At 41.3% G+C, this 22,356-nt stretch overlaps 1 protein-coding gene across 10 annotated transcripts in view; it reads right to left on the bottom strand.

The window, feature by feature from the left end:
- Positions 1-1,075: 1,075 nt before the first annotated feature.
- The window catches only part of zmiz1a (zinc finger, MIZ-type containing 1a), a 106,805-nt gene continuing 85,524 nt past the window's right edge, over positions 1,076-22,356 (bottom strand). For 4 of the 10 annotated variants that reach the window (XM_035992107.1, XM_035992108.1, XM_035992112.1 and 1 more), the window contains 19 exons: positions 19,774-19,809; positions 12,543-12,678; positions 10,577-10,691; positions 10,209-10,429; positions 9,907-10,108; positions 9,465-9,746; positions 8,430-8,711; positions 8,235-8,303; positions 7,969-8,134; positions 7,702-7,843; positions 7,247-7,457; positions 6,947-7,052; positions 6,621-6,781; positions 6,436-6,503; positions 6,274-6,342; positions 5,907-6,178; positions 5,393-5,574; positions 4,582-4,854; positions 1,076-4,327 (listed from right to left, as the gene is read on the bottom strand). In XM_035992107.1, the coding sequence (XP_035848000.1) occupies positions 4,220-4,327; positions 4,582-4,854; positions 5,393-5,574; positions 5,907-6,178; positions 6,274-6,342; positions 6,436-6,503; positions 6,621-6,781; positions 6,947-7,052; positions 7,247-7,457; positions 7,702-7,843; positions 7,969-8,134; positions 8,235-8,303; positions 8,430-8,711; positions 9,465-9,746; positions 9,907-10,108; positions 10,209-10,429; positions 10,577-10,691; positions 12,543-12,678; positions 19,774-19,809 (3,101 nt within the window). In that variant the 3' untranslated portion in view covers positions 1,076-4,219. The remainder of the gene's footprint in view (positions 4,328-4,581; positions 4,855-5,392; positions 5,575-5,906; positions 6,179-6,273; positions 6,343-6,435; positions 6,504-6,620; positions 6,782-6,946; positions 7,053-7,246; positions 7,458-7,701; positions 7,844-7,968; positions 8,135-8,234; positions 8,304-8,429; positions 8,712-9,464; positions 9,747-9,906; positions 10,109-10,208; positions 10,430-10,576; positions 10,692-12,542; positions 12,679-19,773; positions 19,810-22,356) is intronic. The other 6 variants (XM_035992109.1, XM_035992114.1, XM_035992111.1 and 3 more) reach the window with 4 other exon arrangements.

Raw genomic sequence — 22,356 nt, 5'->3', positions numbered from 1 at the left:
CATTCATGACTGTTCAGGTACAGAGTTGGTAATGGTTTGTCTGAAGTTTTTTCAACTGTATTATTCCCCTGTAAAGTGGTTAAGCTGTAAATAAAACTATATATGGGCATAATGAGAATTATAAATCAGTTCATAATATTCACAAAGTCCAATTTCGCTTTGATGTTGCTTTCCAAAAAACACATTTTGTTTCGAGAACAGTTATGCCTTTAAAACTGCAAAGGCATAACTCTTTTAAATATTTCTAAAACACAAAGAAGTGTATAATGATATCGTAAATATCTGTATTTGCAGTTGATGCTCCTACTTATTGATCACCATCAGGTGTTGCAAAGGTTTTAACCAAGAGGGAACTTTATCATCAGCATCATTAGTGACAGTATTGTGATCTCAAGTACATTGAACTGATTCAGCCATAAAATACGAGTACATAAGCTTATATTTTGTTTGTCTGGAACACTTAAAGCTATGTGGATCTATCACATAACTGCCCACAGCAGCTATTTAAAGCTCCAATCTGTGACTCACTAGTTAACTGAAAAAATATGCTGATTATTTTCTTAAGTAATTTAATCTACTTTCTTTCAGACCATAGTGTAATGTGTTGCTTTTCTGCATTCAATAATGCCCTTTTTACTAATAGCTTTTGAATTAACTAATTATTAAAGTGGTGAAATAGACCTTTTCACATGCAGACATTTTGACCTGTTATAGTAGGAACACAGCACAGGTGTTACTAATGAGTAATTAACGATGCCAGCATGCACAAGCAGCCATAATTAATTTGATCCTTTACACCTGTGTTTTTCCTACTTTGACATGTCAAAATGTCCTCAGTAAAAATGGCCTTTTGCTCGTTCTCTGCTATTCCAGCCTGGAAAAAAACACTATTAACATGTAATGATTTTTAAATTACTATAATTGCAAATCTTATGTATATATAGTTTAGTACTAAAGGTATTCTATGGATTGTGTTGCGCAAAATTACGATCCTTTTTATTTTTTTGTGGAGTATGTAATGGTTTAACATATGCTGATTGCACTTTGTATGTCAAAAGACGCAAAAGGCCATTAATTGTGTTTCATCTGAATACATATTTATTAGATAAATATTAGGATGTCACGTCATCTAACTACATACAGATTTGCAAGACTAAAAATCACAATGTTTTCTGACCAGTTTAGAATATGAAATGATTGTACATAGAATGTGAAGAGACAACTGCCACCTGTTGTACCAATCACTTCAGATTGTACCTTTATAGCATATTTTGCCAAATTGCGTAAAAATTATAAATTTGACAAAGATTATTACAAACTGTAAATTTGGAAACAATCCTTAAAAGCCACTCAAAGCTCAATGTCTCCAAGTTCCAATTATACCTCAAAAGGATTTAATAATTTTGTAGCACCTTTATAAAGTACACAGGTAATAGAGAAATACACAGAAGTTTAATATTACACAAAGGAAAAATGTCTTTTTTCTTGGAAACCCCACGTGGAGGGGTACATAAAGTATCTTCCATAAATGAACAGGCGTGGTTAGAGAGGTCTGCACAGACGCAATCAAACACAGACTCATTTAGCCAATTCAACGTCTGACAGGAGGATGCAAGCTTTACAAATTCTAAATACACTATGCACACTCCCCCTGGAGAAAATGAATACATTTCTGTTAACGTGTCTCTATTTGTCATTTACATTATATACACATATCCCTCACATCCCCAACCCCACCCCCAACCTCCCCTTGTATGCAAATAGGAGGGGGTCTCCCCCAAATCCCATTTTACAATATTAATTGCATTCTCTTTTAAATCCTCAACTTAATTTCCAATGTCTGCAATCAGACAGTATAATTTGTGTCGCTCAAATGACTAGACGTAGTTTTGTGAAAGGTTGCAGTTACAGTTACACACTGTGTAGGGAAATAAAACATCCCAATGCGGCAGTGCATTGTCTTTAACAAACATATAAACAAACACATACAACATCTGATCCTTCAAGTGTGTTATATGCAGGTGATTTGATCAACTTCGAAGATCAGTAAAGCCATATTTGGTTCTTCAAACGGATTACAAATCTAAAATGGGGGAACATTATGCAACAATATACAGTATATTTTAAATTAACTGACTGTACTGCATACAAGTTCGTGAACCAAATTATACTTAAAAACACTGGACAAAAATAATAACTTAAAACTTGAAACAATATCAAATGTGATGAAAATACACAATTCCAACATTTTTGCTAGGTATGGTTATCAAAAGCTCATTATCAGGCCTCAAAACAATCCAGAGGACATTTTGCACATTCTCACTTTAAATAAGAAGGACGAGGTCACTTTTTCCAATGATGTTAAACAAATCCTTTTTGGAGAAATTTGGACCTCTAAGCTGCATTAAAATATTTTAGACAGAGAATGAATTTAAAGCTGACCAATTCTTATATCACATAAAAAATTAAAACAACTGCTGAGCAATTTGAATATTCTATTCCTTTTCACTGATGCATTATATATATATATATATATATATATATATATATATATATATATATATATATACAGAGGTACTCATTACAAGACCAATGAGATTGCATTGGGATCAATTACAATATTGGACTGGTTATAAGGGATTCTGTGTGTTTGTGTGTGTGAGTGTGTGTAGTCCTTGACAGACATACAGTACCATGTAGTTGCCAGTAATATATAGGTACAGTACTGTACAGTCACAAAGTATTCACAAAGGGTATATACAACAGCTCTGGAAACACTGTTGGATCATGCAGGATGTTTTTCCCAAAAAGATGCAGATTCAACAGTAACAAAACGACAAAAGGAAAGATCAGAACAATTACATAGACGTTTCTATAAAACACAGTGATTTAAAAACTTCTGTAGATGTCTGTAGGATGTTGAAATCCTGCTTTTTGCACTGACATGATATCCAGGCCCAACCCCTTACAAAAAAACATGGGACAACTTTGGTGATGTGTATCTGATTAATTTCGATGTGGGACAAAGATAAATCACATAAAAAAGGACGACAATTAAAAAAAAAAACACTGATGAAATAAAATAATAAATATAAAGACAAGAGAGAAAAGTATTTGATCAAGCACGTTTAGGCTGGACAAAGACAACTGGAGCTATTGGCACACATGCACTTGTGAACAAAATGGTGCTGAATTTGATGAGGAAGAGCAAAACATTAAAATAAATACACGACGACGACTGCAAACTGGGTGGAGAAAAAGTAGTGAGACAGCTCTTAGAGTGGATTGTTTTATCTGTCTTTCATTCAATATTTTTCTTCCCTCCTCTGTCTCAAACATTCTCTCCCCGCTGTCTTTCACATACGCTCGCAGGCAAACAGAATAGGACAAGTAAACATACCCACACATACGTATATACACACACCGACACACACACACACACACACACACACACACACACACACACACTACATTGCACAATGTGCGCTCATTTCCTCTGTTGACACTCAAGGACATTTTAGCTCGTCCTTTCAGTGCTCTGATTTTGATGAGTTCCAGTTATTCAACTGTCACACACACACACACACACACACACACACACACACACACACACACACACACACACAGAAGTTTGGGGGTCAAAGGGCATGGCATGTGCCAAGGTTTTGGAAGAACACATTTCATATAGGATAAAACACTCTTACAAGACAATGTTTTTTTTCACAAAAGGAAAATTATAATAAAAAACAAAAACAAAGCTACAACACTTTTCCTGGAGCCCACAAAGGCTCCTGTCTCCTCTGTGTTGTTTACACATGATGATTATAGCTGCACAGTTTTCAGTTAAAAAGTCACAAATATCATATATGTATATATATAATATCACTTTAGTGCCCGCCAACATGGCTGTAAATGGTGTGTTTCGAGTCAGAGGCGGAGGAACTGGTGCGTGGAATCTTTACACGAGGAAAAAAGGGAGTGCGGGTATAAGTCGCGATCCTGCATTCTCCCTTGGAGTTCCCAAACAGGCGTCTCTTTTCAGCCGGCTCCTATGCCACACATTAACTGTTGATAAAACTGTGTATGTGTGTGCGTGCGTGCGTGAGCACAGGAAGCTGCTTGAAGTATCTTTAGGAGGTCGGTGAGGTGTCTGTGGACGGACAGTCAAACACATCGCGACTCCTGTAGGTGCAGGAGGGTTTCTAGGGGAGGTGAAGGACTAGTTGTTCTCGAAGAGGGAGAGAAGGTCGTCGTTGCTGTTGGCGGGAAGGTCGGGAGGGTCCAGGTATGATAGTAACTCGTCTGGGTTGGCCAGCTCTGGAAGCAGCTGTGGATAAAAGGCAGAAAGAGACAATGAGTGACAAGGCTAAATAACCTGAAAACATATTTATCTTTCTGACGCTGTACAACTTTGAATCATGCTGTGTGTCTGTTGAAGGCAGTGTACACATCAACAGGCATAAAAAAGCACTTTGAGAGTCAAACACAAACAGAGCACACAGCAAAGAAATGAGAGCAGCTGTAGCAGACAATGTTAGCTGTTAACAGGTAGCTTAGGGTGCCCAGAGTGGGCACACTTACATCCAGGGAGGGTTCAGGCATATCCTGGGCTCCCTGACCCATCTGCCCATCTGAGGAGGGGTTAAAGTTCAGATCGCTGTGGGGGTGACTGTTCTGCCCAGGCTGCGGCTGAGGGTGCGACTGGCGAGGCGGCTGCGATGGTTGGCCGCTGTGATGCAAGGGCTGCCCTGACTGGCCACTGTGATGTAAGGGTGGCCCTGATTGGCTGCCAGAGTGGGGAGACGCATGCAAGCTGTGCTGCATGGAATTATGGGACTGATCGGGATGAGACATCTGCGGGTGCGAGAGGGAGAAAGAAAGCGAGAGAGATGGAGAGTAAAAAATAAGGAGAAAGACACAGAGAGTGTTAAGGGGGAGGGGAGTGGGGGAATGCGTGGGAAGAAAGGAGGAAAAGCGAAATGAGTCTCCAGCGTGAATAATATGCAACAGGCCTTCTAAATGTAAGCTGTGATCAGCAGACATGTACAGCTGCAACATTATACGGCGACATGAGCATGTGAGCATGACTGAGCACACATGCTGGCTGGAGGCACAGGCTGCACCTTGTTCAGATAACAAATCTGAGCCTCTTTTTTCAGTATGGCACACATCGTCTGGAGATATTCATCAATAAATTAAGGTACCAAATTATGCTACAGGACAAAATAATTTAGCAGTAGATAAATAAGAGACATACAACCTAACCTTCTTACCAAACATAATCCTAAACTAAGACAACTAGATTGTATAGTGATATACTGTTGCCATAAACACACTTTATTGGTATAATGGAATGGAAGAGCAAGTAGCCCTGGAAGTCGACCCTACTTACTGCATCATTCATGGCGTGGTTAAGGGGCTTGTCCTGGGAGAGGAGACCACCAGGACCATCTGGGGGATGGGAGAGCTGGGGGCCATGGATGAAGTCATTCATAGGGGGACCTCCTCCAACTCCACCCCCAGAGGAGTTCCCGTGAGGGAAGTCAAAGTTCCCTTGGCTGTGGTAACTGTTGCCTTGAAGAACAAAAAAACACTTTTGGGACTTGCTGACTTGTCTGATGAATCCTTACTGTTGCAAATAAGTTATCTTTTTAAAGTGGTTACATAAAGGGATACACACGTTCCACTTTTTTACTGTTATGAAACATTTATCAGTGCAACGAGCTTACAATATTTTAAAAACAGGTTCAGCACAAAACTCTCCTTGGGGCTGTTTCTTGGTTTAATGCACTGGAGACACATCAGTAGTTCCTGCTATAAAGTGCAAAACAGCTCACTTTTCTACCAAATGTGCTGACTATCCTGTTGTTTATCTACGCAGTCAGATCCTGGCTGCTTTTCTTTACCTGCTCCAGGGTAATCTCCCCCGTTGCCACCAGGATGTTGACTAGGGTGTGGGGGGTAAGGGCTGGGACCAAGTATAGGGCCAGGTCCAGGGCCAGGCCCTAGCTGAGCGATCATCTCCATCACATTGGGCATGGTCATCTGACTGGGGCTCATGGTCTTAAAGCGCTTGGCAAGTGGTCCATCAGGGTCCTCTTTGATGTGTAGCTCAGACTTAATGGGAACAGGTCGCCAGCTACATGTAGGGTCTATAGTGACCTCCTCAAACTCTGAACTATTACAGAAAAAAGTAGAAAGTGTTTGTTTAATTCTGAAACAATGGATTCAAAGTTAGGGGTGGATTTAGCAGAAGAAAGAGAAGAAACATACTTTTGGATGGCATTGAGGATTCCCCACATGTACTGGTCCACCTCCAGACCTTCTAATAATGCTGTTTTACTGAAAGGAGTAAAAAACATTAGATATAATCCATTAGAGGCAGTCCTTGTCACTAATCTCATCCTTTACTTCAAAGAACAGCGTTTCACTTACTTGCACACAGGACACCTCCATGTCCCCCTCTCACAGTTGAGCTGCAAGTAGGACTCCAGATCAAAGCACTGTGGAGAACAACATCACAAATGCTCATCAGAATAATCTTCTCTAATTCAGAGCGACATGTGACAAAACTTTACATGAGCATTTAACTCTTAACGCCTCCTCAAATCTGAACAAACCTGGACATGTTTGCAGTCATGCCCTCGTGCAGGTAGCTGGATGCGTCTGAAGGTTATGGGACATTTTAGTGACACTTTAATGGCCGTCTGCTCCACACCGTCCTCCCCGTTAAGGGTAGTGCTGCCTGCCGAGGCCGCAACGCTGCTGAAGTTCCTCTTAACTGAAAAGAGAAAGCGTTTCAGATGGAAGGTATTACTTTGTAAACAGTTACAGGTGTACTTCAAAACCTATTTAAAGCACACCATAAAGAGAAACAGGTGCAAGCTTGTGTAATTAAGATGCACTTATGCATATTAACTACACTAAGAGACAAAATGAGCCGTACCCTTGGTGATGCAGTGTTCTGCAGGAAGGAGTCTTTTCTTCAGGAGCCCCTGTAGGACGGATCGCACAGATGGCCTGTGGACCAGCTGCAGCACAAACAGGTGGGACTGCAAAGCAACACAAGAACATGTAAATGAACAGAAAATCAAGCAGAAAGTCTGTTCAGCACGCACAACGCATATACTAAGTTCAATTATCGGTGTAAAAGTCATGCCAACTGATCTTTCTGTTGAATGAAAGAATACAATTTCTGCTAAAATACTGGTAGTAGTTATACAATGTCCTGATAGTGTGTACTCACACAACAGCAGGCGGTGACTGTAATCTGGATGGTGTTTCTTCCAGGTTGGCATACGTGCTTCAGGTGCAGGGGTTTGTGGGAGGTTTTGTTGTCTCCCCTCTCGATGGTGAGGGGCGTGGCGTTGACGCTGACCTGGACGGAGGCGGGCCAGTTGGTGTTCATCTGCCTGTCTTCATGGTGGTAGCACTTAAACTGGAGCTCCAGATCAGACCTATAGCAGTAATAGGACCAGAGAATCAGCGCTTAGCGATAATATTTAGAAAAACAAAGGACAAGAACAGACTCTGTGTCTGTGAGCATAAAACAATCTCAACCTTTCACTGTAATAGAGTAAGTTTTAGTATGTGACAGAGTTTTTTTAATGGTTTACATGAAATGATGCCATTAAAAAAAAACATATCCCTAATATCCAGTCAGAGTAGTTCTCTCTCCATAGGCTTGTGCGATGTTCCTACCTCCACATGAGGGTCTGGTGGACGGAGGGTCGAAGGTGGAAGACGTGGTTACTGACAGCCAGGTTGTGCTCCAAGCGGAACGGCTCCAGTACCACTCCATCCCTGACTGGGAACGTCAGCCGCAGCTCCTCATTGGGGATAGCTGGGAGAGGAAAAAAGAAAAACAGGGGGGTTAACTTTTAACCCAAGTCACACAATGCACCAGATAAAATAAAAGAGCACAAGGATAAAAGCAACCACTTGTTTAAGAACTGCTGCGGTACTCACTTGGAAGGGGCGGAAGTGCTGTCATATTTGGTTTCATGTCGGGTGGAAACGGGGGCTTCACATCCTGGTTTGGCGACAGGTACGGAGGAATACTACTTCCTGGGGTCATAGGGGGTGTGGGGTTTCCAGGGACCGGGGAGTGGGGGTAGTTAACGGGCCTCGAGGGCTGTTAAAGGAAGGAAAGTGCAATAATGAAAACATCTGTGTAACTAATCTCACATATATGACTGGGTCAGATTTAGCACAATGGTCTTACTGAAACATACCCCATTGCCTTGGCCGTAGGAGTATCCGCCACCAGAGAAGTTGGTGCTCTGACCATTGAAGGGCTCTTGCTGTAGAGGAAACAAAGAGCAATAATATTTTGTTATTTTTCCTTATTACACTAGGCATACACCATGTACAGTAGTTAGTTAAAAAATATGTGCTATAAATATGACAAGTGATCTGTTTGTCCCTGCCTTTTGCACAGTGCATGCTGGGCTCCAGCCCCCTTCTGACCCTGAGTAGGAGTAAGTTGTTGTAGAAAATGGATAGATGATGAATGGTGTGTCGTAACAGACCTTGTAGTACTGGCCCATGGGCATGCCAGGTGGGTACTGTCCTTGGCCCTGCTGCCCTGGCATCCTCTGGCCGGGGTAGTTAGGAGATGGTAGCGGCCTGGAGGTGTTTGATGTGGGATACTGCCCCTGATGTGGTGGGAACTGACTGTTCGGCCCGTACTGCTGACCCCCGTAACTTGCCTGGACAAAGAAAGTTAAAGGAAAATACATTGGACAGATGTTTTAGGGTTTTCAATTCCTGAAATAGGGCGCAAATGCAAAATACAAGCAAAATGTCCAGGCGCAAACACAAATGGGTTGGTGCAAACCATGTGCAAACCAGCCACAGCTCCACACAATGTGGAACAGAGGCTGAATACATTATTAGTAGGATAAATACAGAATCAGCAGGTGGAGCTTCAGTAATGACCAATCACATGAGCTCCTCTCATACCCTTTAATAACAGCGACAGGTGAAATGGAGGGAGAGTTCTCCATGAAGCACATGAAATTAAGTTCCAATTAAAAAAATACACAACATCTCAAATACAGTATACTGTCAATGGTAGAATGAACAGGCAGCTAAGTATGTTGGTGCGGCTGGTTATTTACTGTATTTAATACAGGCTAATTAATAAAACATTTAAACTCAGTTGTTCTTCTCCTCCTTTGCATATTTATGCCTTTAAAACATTACAATTTATTAGACAATTAGTCTATTTGAAAAATAGGAGTTTGTTCCCATTTATCCAATGGGAACAAATGTAATATTACTCATATCGTACCAAATGCTAAATATGGTTTAGAGATTTTTGTCCTGTTTGTATTGTGCCAGGAAATTACCAAACATGCAAACTTGTGAAAATGTGTTTGCCCTAGTGTTGGCTTTGAGCCTGCCCCAAAATAGAGCCCACAATGTCCAGATTGTTTTAATCATCAGCTCTTTCCACTCACCTCCCCAGGATATGGCCTCTTCATCCCCTGCATGGGCATGCCCTGTCGAGGTCCTCCGGGATACCCTTGCTGAGGCATCCTTTGGCCATGAGCTCCAAAAGGCACCATGCCTGGGGTTCGAGGCTGGTTCATGCCCATGGGAGGCCCACTCATATTGGGGTTGTTCATGGCTGATCCCATGCTGGCTGGATTCATACCTCCAGGGGGGCCTCGTGGGCCTGGCTGGTTCATGAACTGGCTATTGTAGGCCTGTGCAGGGCCCATTTGGAACGAAGAACACATCTGGAAGCAAAACAGAAGGTTTCAGTGTTTAATGTGATTATTTTTGGTCTCCAGCAGGTGGTTGGATAATAGTTTTCTGTGTATACTGTATTTGTATATTACAGCCTATTTGGTGGTTACAGCTGTAAAAATCTGTTAGCACGTGTGTGCTGTACTATACCTGTCCATACTGGTTCATATCTTTATTCTGGGTTTCCTGCAGAGCTGCCACCGTGGCCGTTGCTGTGGCCGTTGCCGTAGCAGCAGCGGCAGCGACAGCTGCCGCTGCAGCAGCGGCGGCTGGCTGAGTGAAGTCACCAGAAGGACGTGTGTGGGAGGTTAATCCCATACCTCCTTGAGAAGGATTTGGGCCTCCAGAATAACTGTAAACAAAAAAAACACAGAACGCATGTTTTATTCATTATGGTAAATGTGTATTGCTTGATTCTTTTTTTTCAAAGATAGTCATATCCAGTCTCTTACCTCCCGCTGTATCCCCCAGGACCTCCAGGGTAGCCAGGCCTGCCGTACACACCCTGCTGCATGTACGATTGGTTGGAGCCTCCTTTGTTTGGAAACTGTTGCTGCTGAGCATTGAACTGGGGTGAGTTGAGCCCTGCTGCACTGGCAGACAGACCCGATCCCATAGGGTTACCTCCAGGATTCATGGGGTTATTGCTATTCACCATTGGGTTACCCAGCACCTGGATTTAACAAATACAGAAAGATAAAATATCCATTAGGTTTGTAAAAAAACTAAAACAAAGCAGACAAACCGTCTGAGTCAAGCATTGATTGTGTGTCAGAACTTATATAATTACAGACTGGATGTTGTTCATGCATGGACATACCTGACTCTGTGACGTATTGGTCACACCCCACACTGTTGTAACCACAGACAATGACCCAGGGGGCTGGTTGGAGTTTTGTTGCCAGGGGACAGAGTCATAGGGAAAGGATCCATCACTGGAAAGTAGATCAAAAACACAAACATGTGCCTGATGTCACTTGAAGTTTCGATCGGCCAAGAAAAGAGCCAATAGAAAACCAACAGTGTTGCATATCCGTCCAGAATGTGAATAATTTGGGAATTGTTCTTGCCAAAATGTGAGGCAATTTCAAATGTTTGGCGTACAATTTCAAAACACGTTTTCAGCCAGGATATCTGCTAATGGCTGCACAGTGAGATGAGTAAAAAAGCTCCAAATGAGCCGATGAGGACCAGGACCCACACACACAGCAGTGAAAAAAATAAACTAAATTGAATTAAATTATTTCTTTGAGTTGTTGAAAAATCTTTGGATATGGATAGGGAGAGTACGAGAGAATGTTTAACATTCAGATTTAGAACAAATATGACAGTATGTTATACATAATAAACGAGCTAAATCCTCATGGGGAGAGGCAAGTAGCCAGTGGAGTGGGAAGGGACTGCTGTTTTTGGAGAGCAGCTTGTTTTCGCTCAGAGGTTAGCTCTTGGAATGGACGACTTGTTCAATATTTCCTCATAAAGGCACAACATTATCCCAAGATCCTCAGCAGAGGCAAACAGGACTCTTGGCTAACTCTAGGCTTTCTTCTTCTTCTTCTTCTTCTTCTTCTTCTTCTTCTTCGAGAGGCATAAGCACACAATGTTTTCCAAAAACATTACTAAACAGCTCTCTTCCCTGCCGGTTTGTGCCTCCACCCCAAATCACCCGTGTGTCTTACGTAAGCAATTAAAGATTATACCTTAATGAAGTCCAACTCACTATTGCATCCTGTCTCTTAAAGATACTAAAGTGAACTTTGGTTAGTTTTAATAAATTAGTTTGATACAATTTGGGAGAATTTATCATGACAGAAATCAGAGAAATGGGGCATCAAAGGCTGCATTAAAAAAGCTCCGTGGTGGCCGGGTTAGCTCAGTTGGTGGAACGGGCGCACATTTTTAGAGGTTTACTCCTCGACGCAGCAGCCGCGGGTTCGGCTCCGACCTGCGGCCCTTTGCTGCATGTCGTTCCCCCTCTCTCTCTCCCCTTTCATGTCTTCATCTCTCCTATGGAAATAAAGGCCTAAAATGCCCAAAAAAATAATCTTAAAAAAAAAAAAAAAAAAAGCTCTGCGAATATAATGCATGCAGACATATATTTTCCTCGTTTACTGTACACAGACACCACGCCATCCCCACCTAAATCTGTTGTGTCTTTAGAGACTCTTATTGTATGCATGTTGTGTTGCGTTAACCTCTGTATTCACCTGCGGTGTAATGTTATTCCTCACAATAAGGAATAGTGTCTGTAGTACTGTGATTTTGCCTTGCGTCTATTAAAGGGCTTCAGTCAGGCTGACTGAGAGTTTATCTCACTGTTGGCTTCTTTCAGATGACTGCCTGCAGTAACAGGCAACTGACAGATGGCACAGACAGGCATGCATCAGTTAAAGTATCAATGGGTGCAATATAAATTCAATCAATAAAAAAAATTGACTCATAAAAATGTAATTAAAAGTATGGGATGTATCTGATGTGTATCACATTCAATGGGAAATAACTAGAAGCAAATGGGTAGAAACCGCAGTAATAAACTAATTTATTCAAAAGCAAGTGACTCATTTCTGCCAATTCACAGCTGTCTTCTCTGATTTTATGCTGTACAGTTTTTTTGCCCTTGATATTCCTCTTTTTTGGGATACATTACGACCCCAGGTAAAAGCTTCATTGCATTGGTAAGATGGAAAAACGGTAACCTTGAACTGAATTGAGAATCTGGGTTTACTGTCATATAAGCACAGTCTTTATTCATCTGACAGAAGATGTCTCGCAGACTCCCCACTGACCTGTGTGTGAGGCCGGGCTTCATGCTGTTCATGCTGGGCTGCATGGGGACTTTTCCCTGCGGTTCGTTCTGCCTGCTCTTCTGGTGACGCAGCAGGAGGAGACGACCCAGCTCCTCGCACCACGACGACAGCAGGGCTGCAAGGGAAACAGACAGACACACACACATATGCACATGCGTTAGTCTCCACTCAGCACAGACACACACACACACACACACACACCACACTTGCCTGCATGAACATGGGTCTGCACTGTGTATTCATGTGGCGTTGAGTGAATGTTTAAGGTTCTATGTGTGAATAATCACATACAAAACAACTGGAGTTTCTTGTTTTGATCTTTACACTTTTAAATGTCAACCTCAAATGAAGAGATTTACCCTGTCAGGTCTCTCAGCAGTGTACTGAATCGTATGCTCGTGTCCAGAGCGTCCATAGCCATCCAGCCTGACATTATTGTTAAAGCCTCCAGGGGGCAGCCTAACTCAATAAACCTACAATGATTAGTTGCCTGTGTGGATTTCACAATAGTTACATCACATCATCTCTACCTGCAGTGTAATATAAACTGAAATCTCTCCACAGCACAAAGGACCTCCCAGTTTTTCTGCCACAGAAAGGGAGAGGCTGAATTGGAGCATGAGAGGCAGACAGAGACGGAGTGATTGGGGTTGCAGATAGGATCTATGTAGGAAGTAAGAAACTGTGCTATCTTCTCTCCCCTCCACTTCCTCCACTTCATTCTTCTCCACACTTTCCATGTCCTCTCTTATATCTAAGGACTTATCAAACCGTGCAGCATTGTCATCCTCTTTATGAAGACAAGAGATTTTTTTCTTCTTATTGTGCCAATGATAAGCCAATTCTAATTTATTTTTTCCCCAATGCCAATCAATTTTTCGTTCTTGAATCGATCAGTCGCTTGGTTTCTTTAAACACACTGCCTCTTGATTGTAGAAGGTCGTCTCAAACAAACAAACAAAAGAAAGGTAACAGTGTGTTCACTGCTTAATTAAATAATTAAAGATGCTATTTTTAGCTTGTAGACCCAGATACACAAGCTTTCTGGAAGTGATTTTGCTAGGTTTGGGGTTTTGGGATGCAGAGTTTTTGAAAATCTTTGTGGCCTGATAAACAGTCTGTAACATTGCAATTGGCATTACATTGTGAGGATTTACAAGGCCACAAACAACAAATGTCTGTTTGTGATTTTGAAATTGAAACCCTGTTAGTGAGTGAGTTGTGCTATCTGTAACCTGTGCATTACGATGCACTGAGTCTAAACTGCTTGAGCTAACAATGCATCATGTTTTCTGAATGATTTATATCTGTTTTGACAAGTTGCTCCTTATAAAGACAAACAAAAAAAGGAGAAGAGAGAGAGAAGGAAGAAAAGAGAGGAAAGGAATGAAGAACAAAGCAGAGGAGCAGTAACATTTTCTTCTGGAGGGTGGAGAGAGCCAAGCCTCCTAGTTAAAGAGGAATTATTCTACCCTGCCATTATGGAGAGCTTATCTCCCCACTAAATCACCACCTCTGCACCGAGGGGACTGTCTCTTCAACTGGCAACCCACCATTTAGACCTAAAGATCAGCTCCAAGCACAAGTGATGGAGTCGCTCTGAGAGAGAGAGAGAGAGAGAGAGAGAGAGAGAGAGAGAGAGAGAGAGAGAGGCAAAGGAGAATAGAGAGAGTGGGGGGGGGGCATTATCATATCAGTGTGGCTACGAGCCACCAAATCTAACAAGCTGCCAAGGCCAGAAGTCATTCATAATAGAGTGAGGGTCCGCTCTGGGCAACGTGTATATTTAGCAAGCGTAGTACAGTGTACATGACCTCAGTCCCCTGTGTTAAACCCCCTGCCAACACCATCACACGCACGCAACTATGCTACCATAATTCTCTCACTTCATCTCTTTACTCGGAATTTCTCACACACTGTACACACCCACATTCCTCTGTCAATTTTTTTTTTTTTTTTTTTTTTTTTTTTTTACATTTTTTGTTGACAAGTTCTTTTGTGATGCTTCTGTCTACACTATTATTATTATTTTTGGACATTTTAGGCCTTTATTTTTATAGGACAGATGAAGACATGAAAGGGGAGAGAGGGGGAATGACATGCAGCTAAGGGCCGCAGGTCGGAGTCGAATCTGCGGTTGCTGCGTCGACGAGTAAACCTCTATATATGGGAACGTGCTCTACCAGGTCAGCTACCCAGGCACCCTGTCTACACTATTATTAATTAAGATGTTCTGTTAACTTCGCTAACGGAGATCAAGAGGAGCAGACGCCAAGAGCACAGACGATCCGAACAAAGGAGACTATAAAGCAAGGTCTCTGTCTCGTTACACCTCTCGTTTCTTCTCTTTCATCTTTCCATTTATTCCTATTTCATTTACACTAAAGCCTTGTACTTAAATCACACACTTTCTGCTGAAGGCTCAAACAGCTACCTGGTGGACAGGAGCCAAGGTCAACAGCTTAAAGGCTCTTTGTTAAAACCTTATTCACTCACCTCTACGCAGTCAGAGAGATGTATGTATGTAATTTAAACTATGCAGAATGTAAAAAAAGGTAGATGAACTGAAGAGTTACACAATGCTAAGTCGAATCACTCTGAACCAAATCCTGAGAGTTTTTACTACAAGATTGATTTACAACATCATGAAATAGTACCAGATCAAAGAGATTGCTCAGTTTTGGGGAAACTGTATCAGTTTGTCTTGTGTTTCTGCATGCAGCTTGAATGTTAAACAGTGAGTTTAGCCAAGCTTTGTCCAAACACTGGATATCCAGAGGATCAAGTAGCAGCTCTGCAGAACGCCAGTGCTACAGTACTTGGTAAAGTGTTGACACGACAGTTTACAGTTGGGTAAAATAAAACTGAGAGATTGTAGCTACAGTATGAAACATTAGGCTTATTGGGAGCTTGTGGCAGTGTTGCCTGAAGGCACCTTCTCCAGCACTGAGGGTTTGGAGTTGTTAAAATCCCAACAATATAGTTTGAAACAACTGCAGGAGCCTGTAAAGAGGAGTTGGTTAGCAGTCACTGTGTATATAGTTTTTTCTTTGTTAGTCAAAACATTTGTGTTTATTTAATCATTGGGAATTACATCATAGTTTACTTAGACATGCCATCCCTCTGTGGAGATGTTTAAAGGTGTATTTCCCTGCCTTTGGCGAGAAGCTGCTGCTGATCCCAAAAAAATCCGGTAATTGCGTTTATTTTAGCTAATCTCACCATTCATACCTTCAAACTGCAAGCAGACATCAAAATGCACTTATGACTGTGCAAGATGTCAAACCTTTTCATTTAAATACATGGATATAAACAGAGCTACTGCTCTGGGTGACTGATGTCTACAGACTGCAGTGACACTGAAGCTGCTGTGTTGTTGAGGTGTTTTCATTGGATTCTCTGTAATGGGCCTTGACACAGAGACCTCTCCCTACTATTGGTCTGTTCTGTCCTCTACCAGCAGAGAGAGCAGAACACATGCCGACCCTCTCCAAACAGCTCCAATTCTTAGAAGCTGCGGCTTTTAATTGAGTAATGCCCAGAGACATGTGGGCCCTCCTCACTCAGGTTGTATTTAATGGTGTATGGCTGACTGATAGCAGAAACCCTGGCTCATTCTCACCTCACCTCAGCCCCTCTGGGAGAAGCAGGGAGGGAGGGAAAGCCCTGGTAACAGGCTGCAAGGCCCATTAACTAATGACAGAGTGGGTGTACAAGTCCTCTTTTATGAGGAAACCCCGATGCTAATTACTATGAACTCTGATAGTGCAGTGTGTGGGCAAGCATCTGTCTTTGAACATATCATTTGCCAGTTAAATCATGACAGATTGTGGACTATCTGATTCTATGACAATTTAAATGTGTGCACCCCAACATAATTCAATTTGCTGGATGATGGTGACCCCACTATGTTGATAAACACCTGATATGATTTAAGTGTGAAGCCCTAGATCCGCCACATCGCATCATCAGGGTTGGGAAGGTGACTGAGACACCCTCACCTTCACATGAACTGCTGTGCCCTTCAGCGAGGAAGTTAACACTCAACTCTTACAATGGAGATGCTGAGGCCAGCAGCAGAGAGTCATTGTGCTAGACAGTTCCCAGGTATAAATTACTGAACAAAATGTGTTATATGACTACATAGGGAAGCATACTTTTAGTTTTACAGAGCAATTGGCCTTCAGAGTAGAGAACTTGCTAAAATGGCCTAATTTTGTGGCAGTGCATGTCAAATGCCAGCGATGAAGTGAAATCCACACACTGAAATGGCAATTTCAGTGGGTGCAAACTGATTTTATTCTCTCCTGCACCCCATCAGTAATTTTGTAGCTCATGACATCCTCTGTGTTAAAAGGGCAGCAGAGCTCACCAAGCATGGAGCACAGTGACATTTTGAGATTATATTTGGAATTTCTTTTTTTTTTTTTGTCCAACCCTGTTTTAGTGCAAACGCTTGTATTCCAGACTATTTTCATGCCTTTGGCTGGTAAATTTGCACAGGCAATCTAACATGGCACAAACACATTTTAAGTAAATGTGACATCAAATTACTTAAAATATGTGTGGAAAAAAAACAAAACTTTATCAAATCTAAAATCTATGTATGAGGAAAAATGACATGCATGTAGAGCTGTAACAATTCCAAATGTTGATAATGATAATAATGTAATAACACAGGTAAACAACGCCTCTCTATTATCATAAAACATTTTTTCTAACTGTATCCCTCCTTGTCATTTTTGTTGCTATGAACGTGTATAGGGTCAAGTGCCAACAACTAAAAACTGAAATAATAAAAATATATAGTCCAGCCAATAATCACTTATATAATTACAATTTGGCATATCTAAATAAAATCAACAATTACCAGTCATACGCCTTAAGACCTTAGCTAATGTTAGCAATTATTGTGGTTAAACAAAGAAACCGCGATTATGTAAAACAAATGGACAATTATGTAATAATTGTTACAGGCCTACATGCATGTGCAAATATATATGTTATACTATATAATGATATATAAACATCACTGACTGACCAGCTAACTTCAACATGAATATATTATTTACTTTTTGTCAACCAGCACACCTGTCACCCAAAAAACATTCTCAATAGCAGCACATCCTGCCAGCTAAAGTGCATCACCGAAACGGCTACTACAGATTTTACAGACTTGTTTGTTTCCCCAAATCAATCAAGAAAAAGGCGACACTCAAGTGGTAATAAAATAAAAAAGAATCTGCTCATGTCTTGATCATTTCGGTGTGTTTATTTACAACTATTTGACAGACAAACTGCTGATGAGTTTTCATGTTTTCAAAGCCTTAATCAGTGCTCTTGTCTAGAGTGCCACCTTTTGCTGAATTTGTTTTGGGTAAACAAACGCATTGGCATTTTAATTAGTTGTTGTTGTTTTTTACCCATTGCACCCCACTAAAACTCAGGTGCAGAAGTGCACCTGGTTCCTCTAAAGAATGACCCTGCACTATATCACGATATTGATATGGCATCAGTGATATGTTACTGATATACAGTATGGTTTCATGTAACAGCTGAAGCGCTTAGCTGTTTTGTTGCATTATTAAATTCATGTTTAAGGTGCATCTGTGAACTTTCTTCTTATGCTGAAACCTGCTACTCTCTTATACATAGTATGTGTGCGGGAGGATGTGTGTTGTCTGGGAGGGATGGGAGGGTGTCAGTCAATTGCCTGTATCCCAAAATACATGTGCTGTATATGTAAGTGGGTGAGTGTGTGGGAGAGAGAAAAGAGAGAGTGAAATGTATGTAGGGGATGGGGGGTGTTTGTTTGTTGCATATTTTATTAATTATTTATCTTTTTAAAAGCACTGATCTGGAGCGGCACCTTGAATTTCGTTGTTTTAATACACTGTATTCATGCAATGACAAATAAAGCTTGATTTTTTAAATTTTTGACGAGATGTTACATGTGAAAGCAAACTTTGGTGGCAATGAATGGCACGGAGGTTTTGTAAAACTGAGCGGCAAAAGAAGATCATTTCATGTAGCTGCATGAACTGTTATATTCACCGTGACCCTGGGATGTTACTGTGCATGCTCAAAGTATAAACTTGGAGGCTCAGTTATATAGCTAACTAGTTTGGTTTGCATAAATGCCTGTATAGAGGTTTGTGTCATATTCTGCAAGAGCATTGTGCTAATTATGCTTAATCAGTCTAAATATATTAAATCAATCTTCAGATGGATTGCAGATCCCTGCTCTCATACTGTACATGCTCACATAACCTCTGGTCCTGAAATTACCACAAATCTGGCTGTCATGCCAAATTCTGATCACCAATGCTGGATACCCCAGGCTTTGATAGAGACATGTAATACTGTGCATACAGCTCTTCTGTCATTTTGTTGATAACAACACAGACAAAGGAGGAAATACTACATGAAAAATTACACTTTCTGAGCATGAACACTGCAGCACTAGACATAGAAGCCTTCTGAGACAATGTGTGGGATGATAACAAAGAAGCAATTTGTAATAGATATCATCGGCAGAGGTCTGTAAAACACTGGCAGGTAGGTCTTTGCTGTGTGGGTACAAAATATTATGCAAAAGACAAATATGAAGGGGATATAAAATCCTGTGAATTAAAGAAAAAGTCATGCTTTTTGCAGAAGTGTAATGGAAGCCATTTAAGCAGTCAATGATATCCCCCATCCTGCCCCCTCTCTGTTCAGCCAACTTCTTCCAAGAGAAGAGCATATCAAATGGGCTTTAGTCTCAACAGCTTAGAGGCAGAACAACTCAAACATGCCCTGCAGAGAGACAGCTCTGTGTCAGAAATCATACTCAACCAAAACCAGGCCTTTAATGTAACTAACTGCTCACACTGACCAGAATATTCCAAATCTGAAACAGCCTCTAACTTCAAATGTTTTATATTGTGTATTTTTAATTTGATTAGCTTTTTAGTTTTCCGTAATAGTTTTTTTTCAATTGCATTGGTAAATCAATGCAGTTTTCTTATCTAGCTGGTTTGACAGAATTTCATCCATGACCTCTGGCAGTACACCAGGCATGAGGACAGAGGGGGGAAAAGATGGATGGAAGGATGCTAGACAGAGGACAGGTGGAGATGGAGGGAGTGGGCAGATCCCATCCTCCCCGGGATATGTGTGGGTCACAAGCCAAAGAAATGCTGCAGCCCAGAAGAGAGGGTAGCTCTACCTGAGTCACTCTGACATCTCCTGCAGGTGCTGGTTTCTGTGGGGTTCAAATTACACATTTTTAAACGGGGCAGAGTTATAAGAATCAGCATGAACACCAAACATAATGCAGTATGACGGCTGGATCTGACTAAAGGTGCAAAATGTCAGAGCTCGAGTGGGAAATTTGGGATCTCCGTGTCGCATGTGGCCACAAAAAACAACAGTCTATTACGTTTTTATGTATTGTAGGGCGTGCCTAGTCCAACTGAGCTTGATTGAGACTCGCTGCTTCATTAACATTTCTTAGCAGAGTATTTATTGCAGCTTTAAATGGCCATATACTCTCAATTTGTGTGCTGTTATACAATGAGTCTACAAAGGACAAGCACAAGAATGCAAAGCTCATATCATTTGTATATTTCCAAATTTATTTAGAAAAGGAAAGAGTCTTTAATATTTCTCAATAATCTCAAAACGCACTTACGCCCTAAAACACTCCCTCTGAGAAGTAACAACAACAAAAAAGCATACCCTGGCCTGAACTCCTCCCTTTCCCTGCAAAGTCTTTTGACAGTAGGACTGCCATTAACAAATATTTTCATTATCGACGAACCTGCCGATTATTTTCTCAATTAATCAAAAAATGTGAAAAATGGCCTTCAAAATAGTGGTCACTTTAGTCTGACCAACAGTCCAAAGATATTTAGTTTACAATGATGTAAAAAAGAGAAAGGCAGAAAAAGGAACCATCAAAATAACTTTTCTTTCCGTGGACTAATCATTGCAGCTCTACTTGATGAGGTATTTTTGTATATCCTGTGACACCAGTGTGTCAAGGGACATACCAGACCACTTCAGTTACACAGCACTACAGGTTTGCTTTGGGTACATTTGTTATGATAGGGGGTTATGGCTTTGACCTATAGATTTGACCTACGTCCTCGCTGGGATATGAAATTCAGTGAGATTTAGTATCTGCGTCAGATACTTTGTGAGTCAGCCGGTCCTGCTTGCAGTGTTAAGCCTGGGGTCACGGCCTTCCATATCTGTATCAGAGAACTGTTACAACACTCACAATGATCCTACATACAATCACACACACACACCCAGTACGTAGATCTGAGTCACACACATTGTGCAGTAAAAATGCACAGTTGCACTCAAAGGCATGTACAAGTAAGCAGGGAAATACACATTGGTGCAAAGGTATGCGGACACAATTATATGTATAAAAACAGGAAGAAAAAAAAGGAAAGTAAATATGGAAACTGAGGTGTGTGTTGGTGAGTAAACAAACACAGTCAGTGTCTGGGCTTTGTGAAGATATGCTTATACCGTAAAGCACCTCACACGGCGAGGAAGAGCATCAGAGAACAGCACGCTGTGAATGAACTGCTCTTATCAGCCACGTGCAGCTTCCCACCACTGGAGGGAAACTAGTAAATATCACATGCCTAATTATAAACAGACACACTACTTGCCTCAACTTCCACAATATGTCTTTCATCTCACACTGTTGCTCCTTCAATGAAATCATTAGGGTGAAAAACACAATCAAGAATTCTGAGATTCCCTGGGGCTGTTGTTCCATAATATAAAACAGTGATTAAAAAGTGATGAAATTCCAGCTGTGGCCTTATTTTTTTTGAATTAGCAAAGAAAGAATTTCTTGAGGAGTGGCCATGAGATGTCAACACACCTTGACTGAAGCACCAAATAAATAATGGAAGTGATTAACAAGACTGAAGAAGAGTGTTTCCTGAAACACATCCTCCACCCTTACTGCTATCAATACCTGACATCACTTTGTTCTACCAGAAATTCCTCTCTTAATTCTCAAGCAACAACTCTTAACACAACTTTACTTTGCCACTTGCTTTCCGTGGGAGGAGGGATGTCAAGCATGGCAATGATTCACAGAAAAAGCAGGAACAAATTGCAAGAAAAACAACAAAAAAACATAGGCCGTGCACATACAGTTCACAGTCAAATGTCATGAATGAGTCACTAAACAACCTGATGAGAAGAGTACACTCACATGAGGTCACAGAAGTGTGTCGAGTTAAGCGATGCAAACAAATCTTTGGAGCCAGAGAGAAAAGAGGAAGGCTAGAGGGGGAGAGCGGCTGCATGTGGCTGTAAGGTTGAGGATGCAGACGGTTTCAGCGGTTTACACCCTGCTCAGGCTAACAGGAAGTGCTGCAGCTCCACGACAGCTATCTGGAAGTCCTATTGTGTTATAGAGTTTTCTACATAGGTTAATGGAAGATTGTATTATTGTTTGCATGAGGCTATGCGTTGTCAGTTGTAAGTTTAAACACTGATTGTATAACCTTTAGCATCATGCCGCTTTTATTGCCTGGCTGCCCTTTACTCATTCACATGTAGGAAGTGTTGTTTCCCTTTATGAGGACACACATTTCAGTACAATGACAGGTACATTTAATTCTTTTAAACACCAATGAAAGAGCCCTTTCTGTGTGCTGATCTAACTACATTGTCCGTCCATGACTACACTCACCCTTCTTCCCGCCCTTCTCTTCTAATGAGTGGACAGGCAGACAGGCTCTGGCTCCAAGCGCAGGTCAACAACTTAAAAAAG

The sequence above is a fragment of the Sander lucioperca genome, chromosome 15 (assembly GCF_008315115.2).
Source record: "Sander lucioperca isolate FBNREF2018 chromosome 15, SLUC_FBN_1.2, whole genome shotgun sequence".
NCBI lineage: Eukaryota > Metazoa > Chordata > Actinopteri > Perciformes > Percidae > Sander > Sander lucioperca.
The sequence above is the reverse complement of the archived record's forward strand: the minus strand, read 5'-3'. Positions and strand labels throughout refer to the sequence as shown.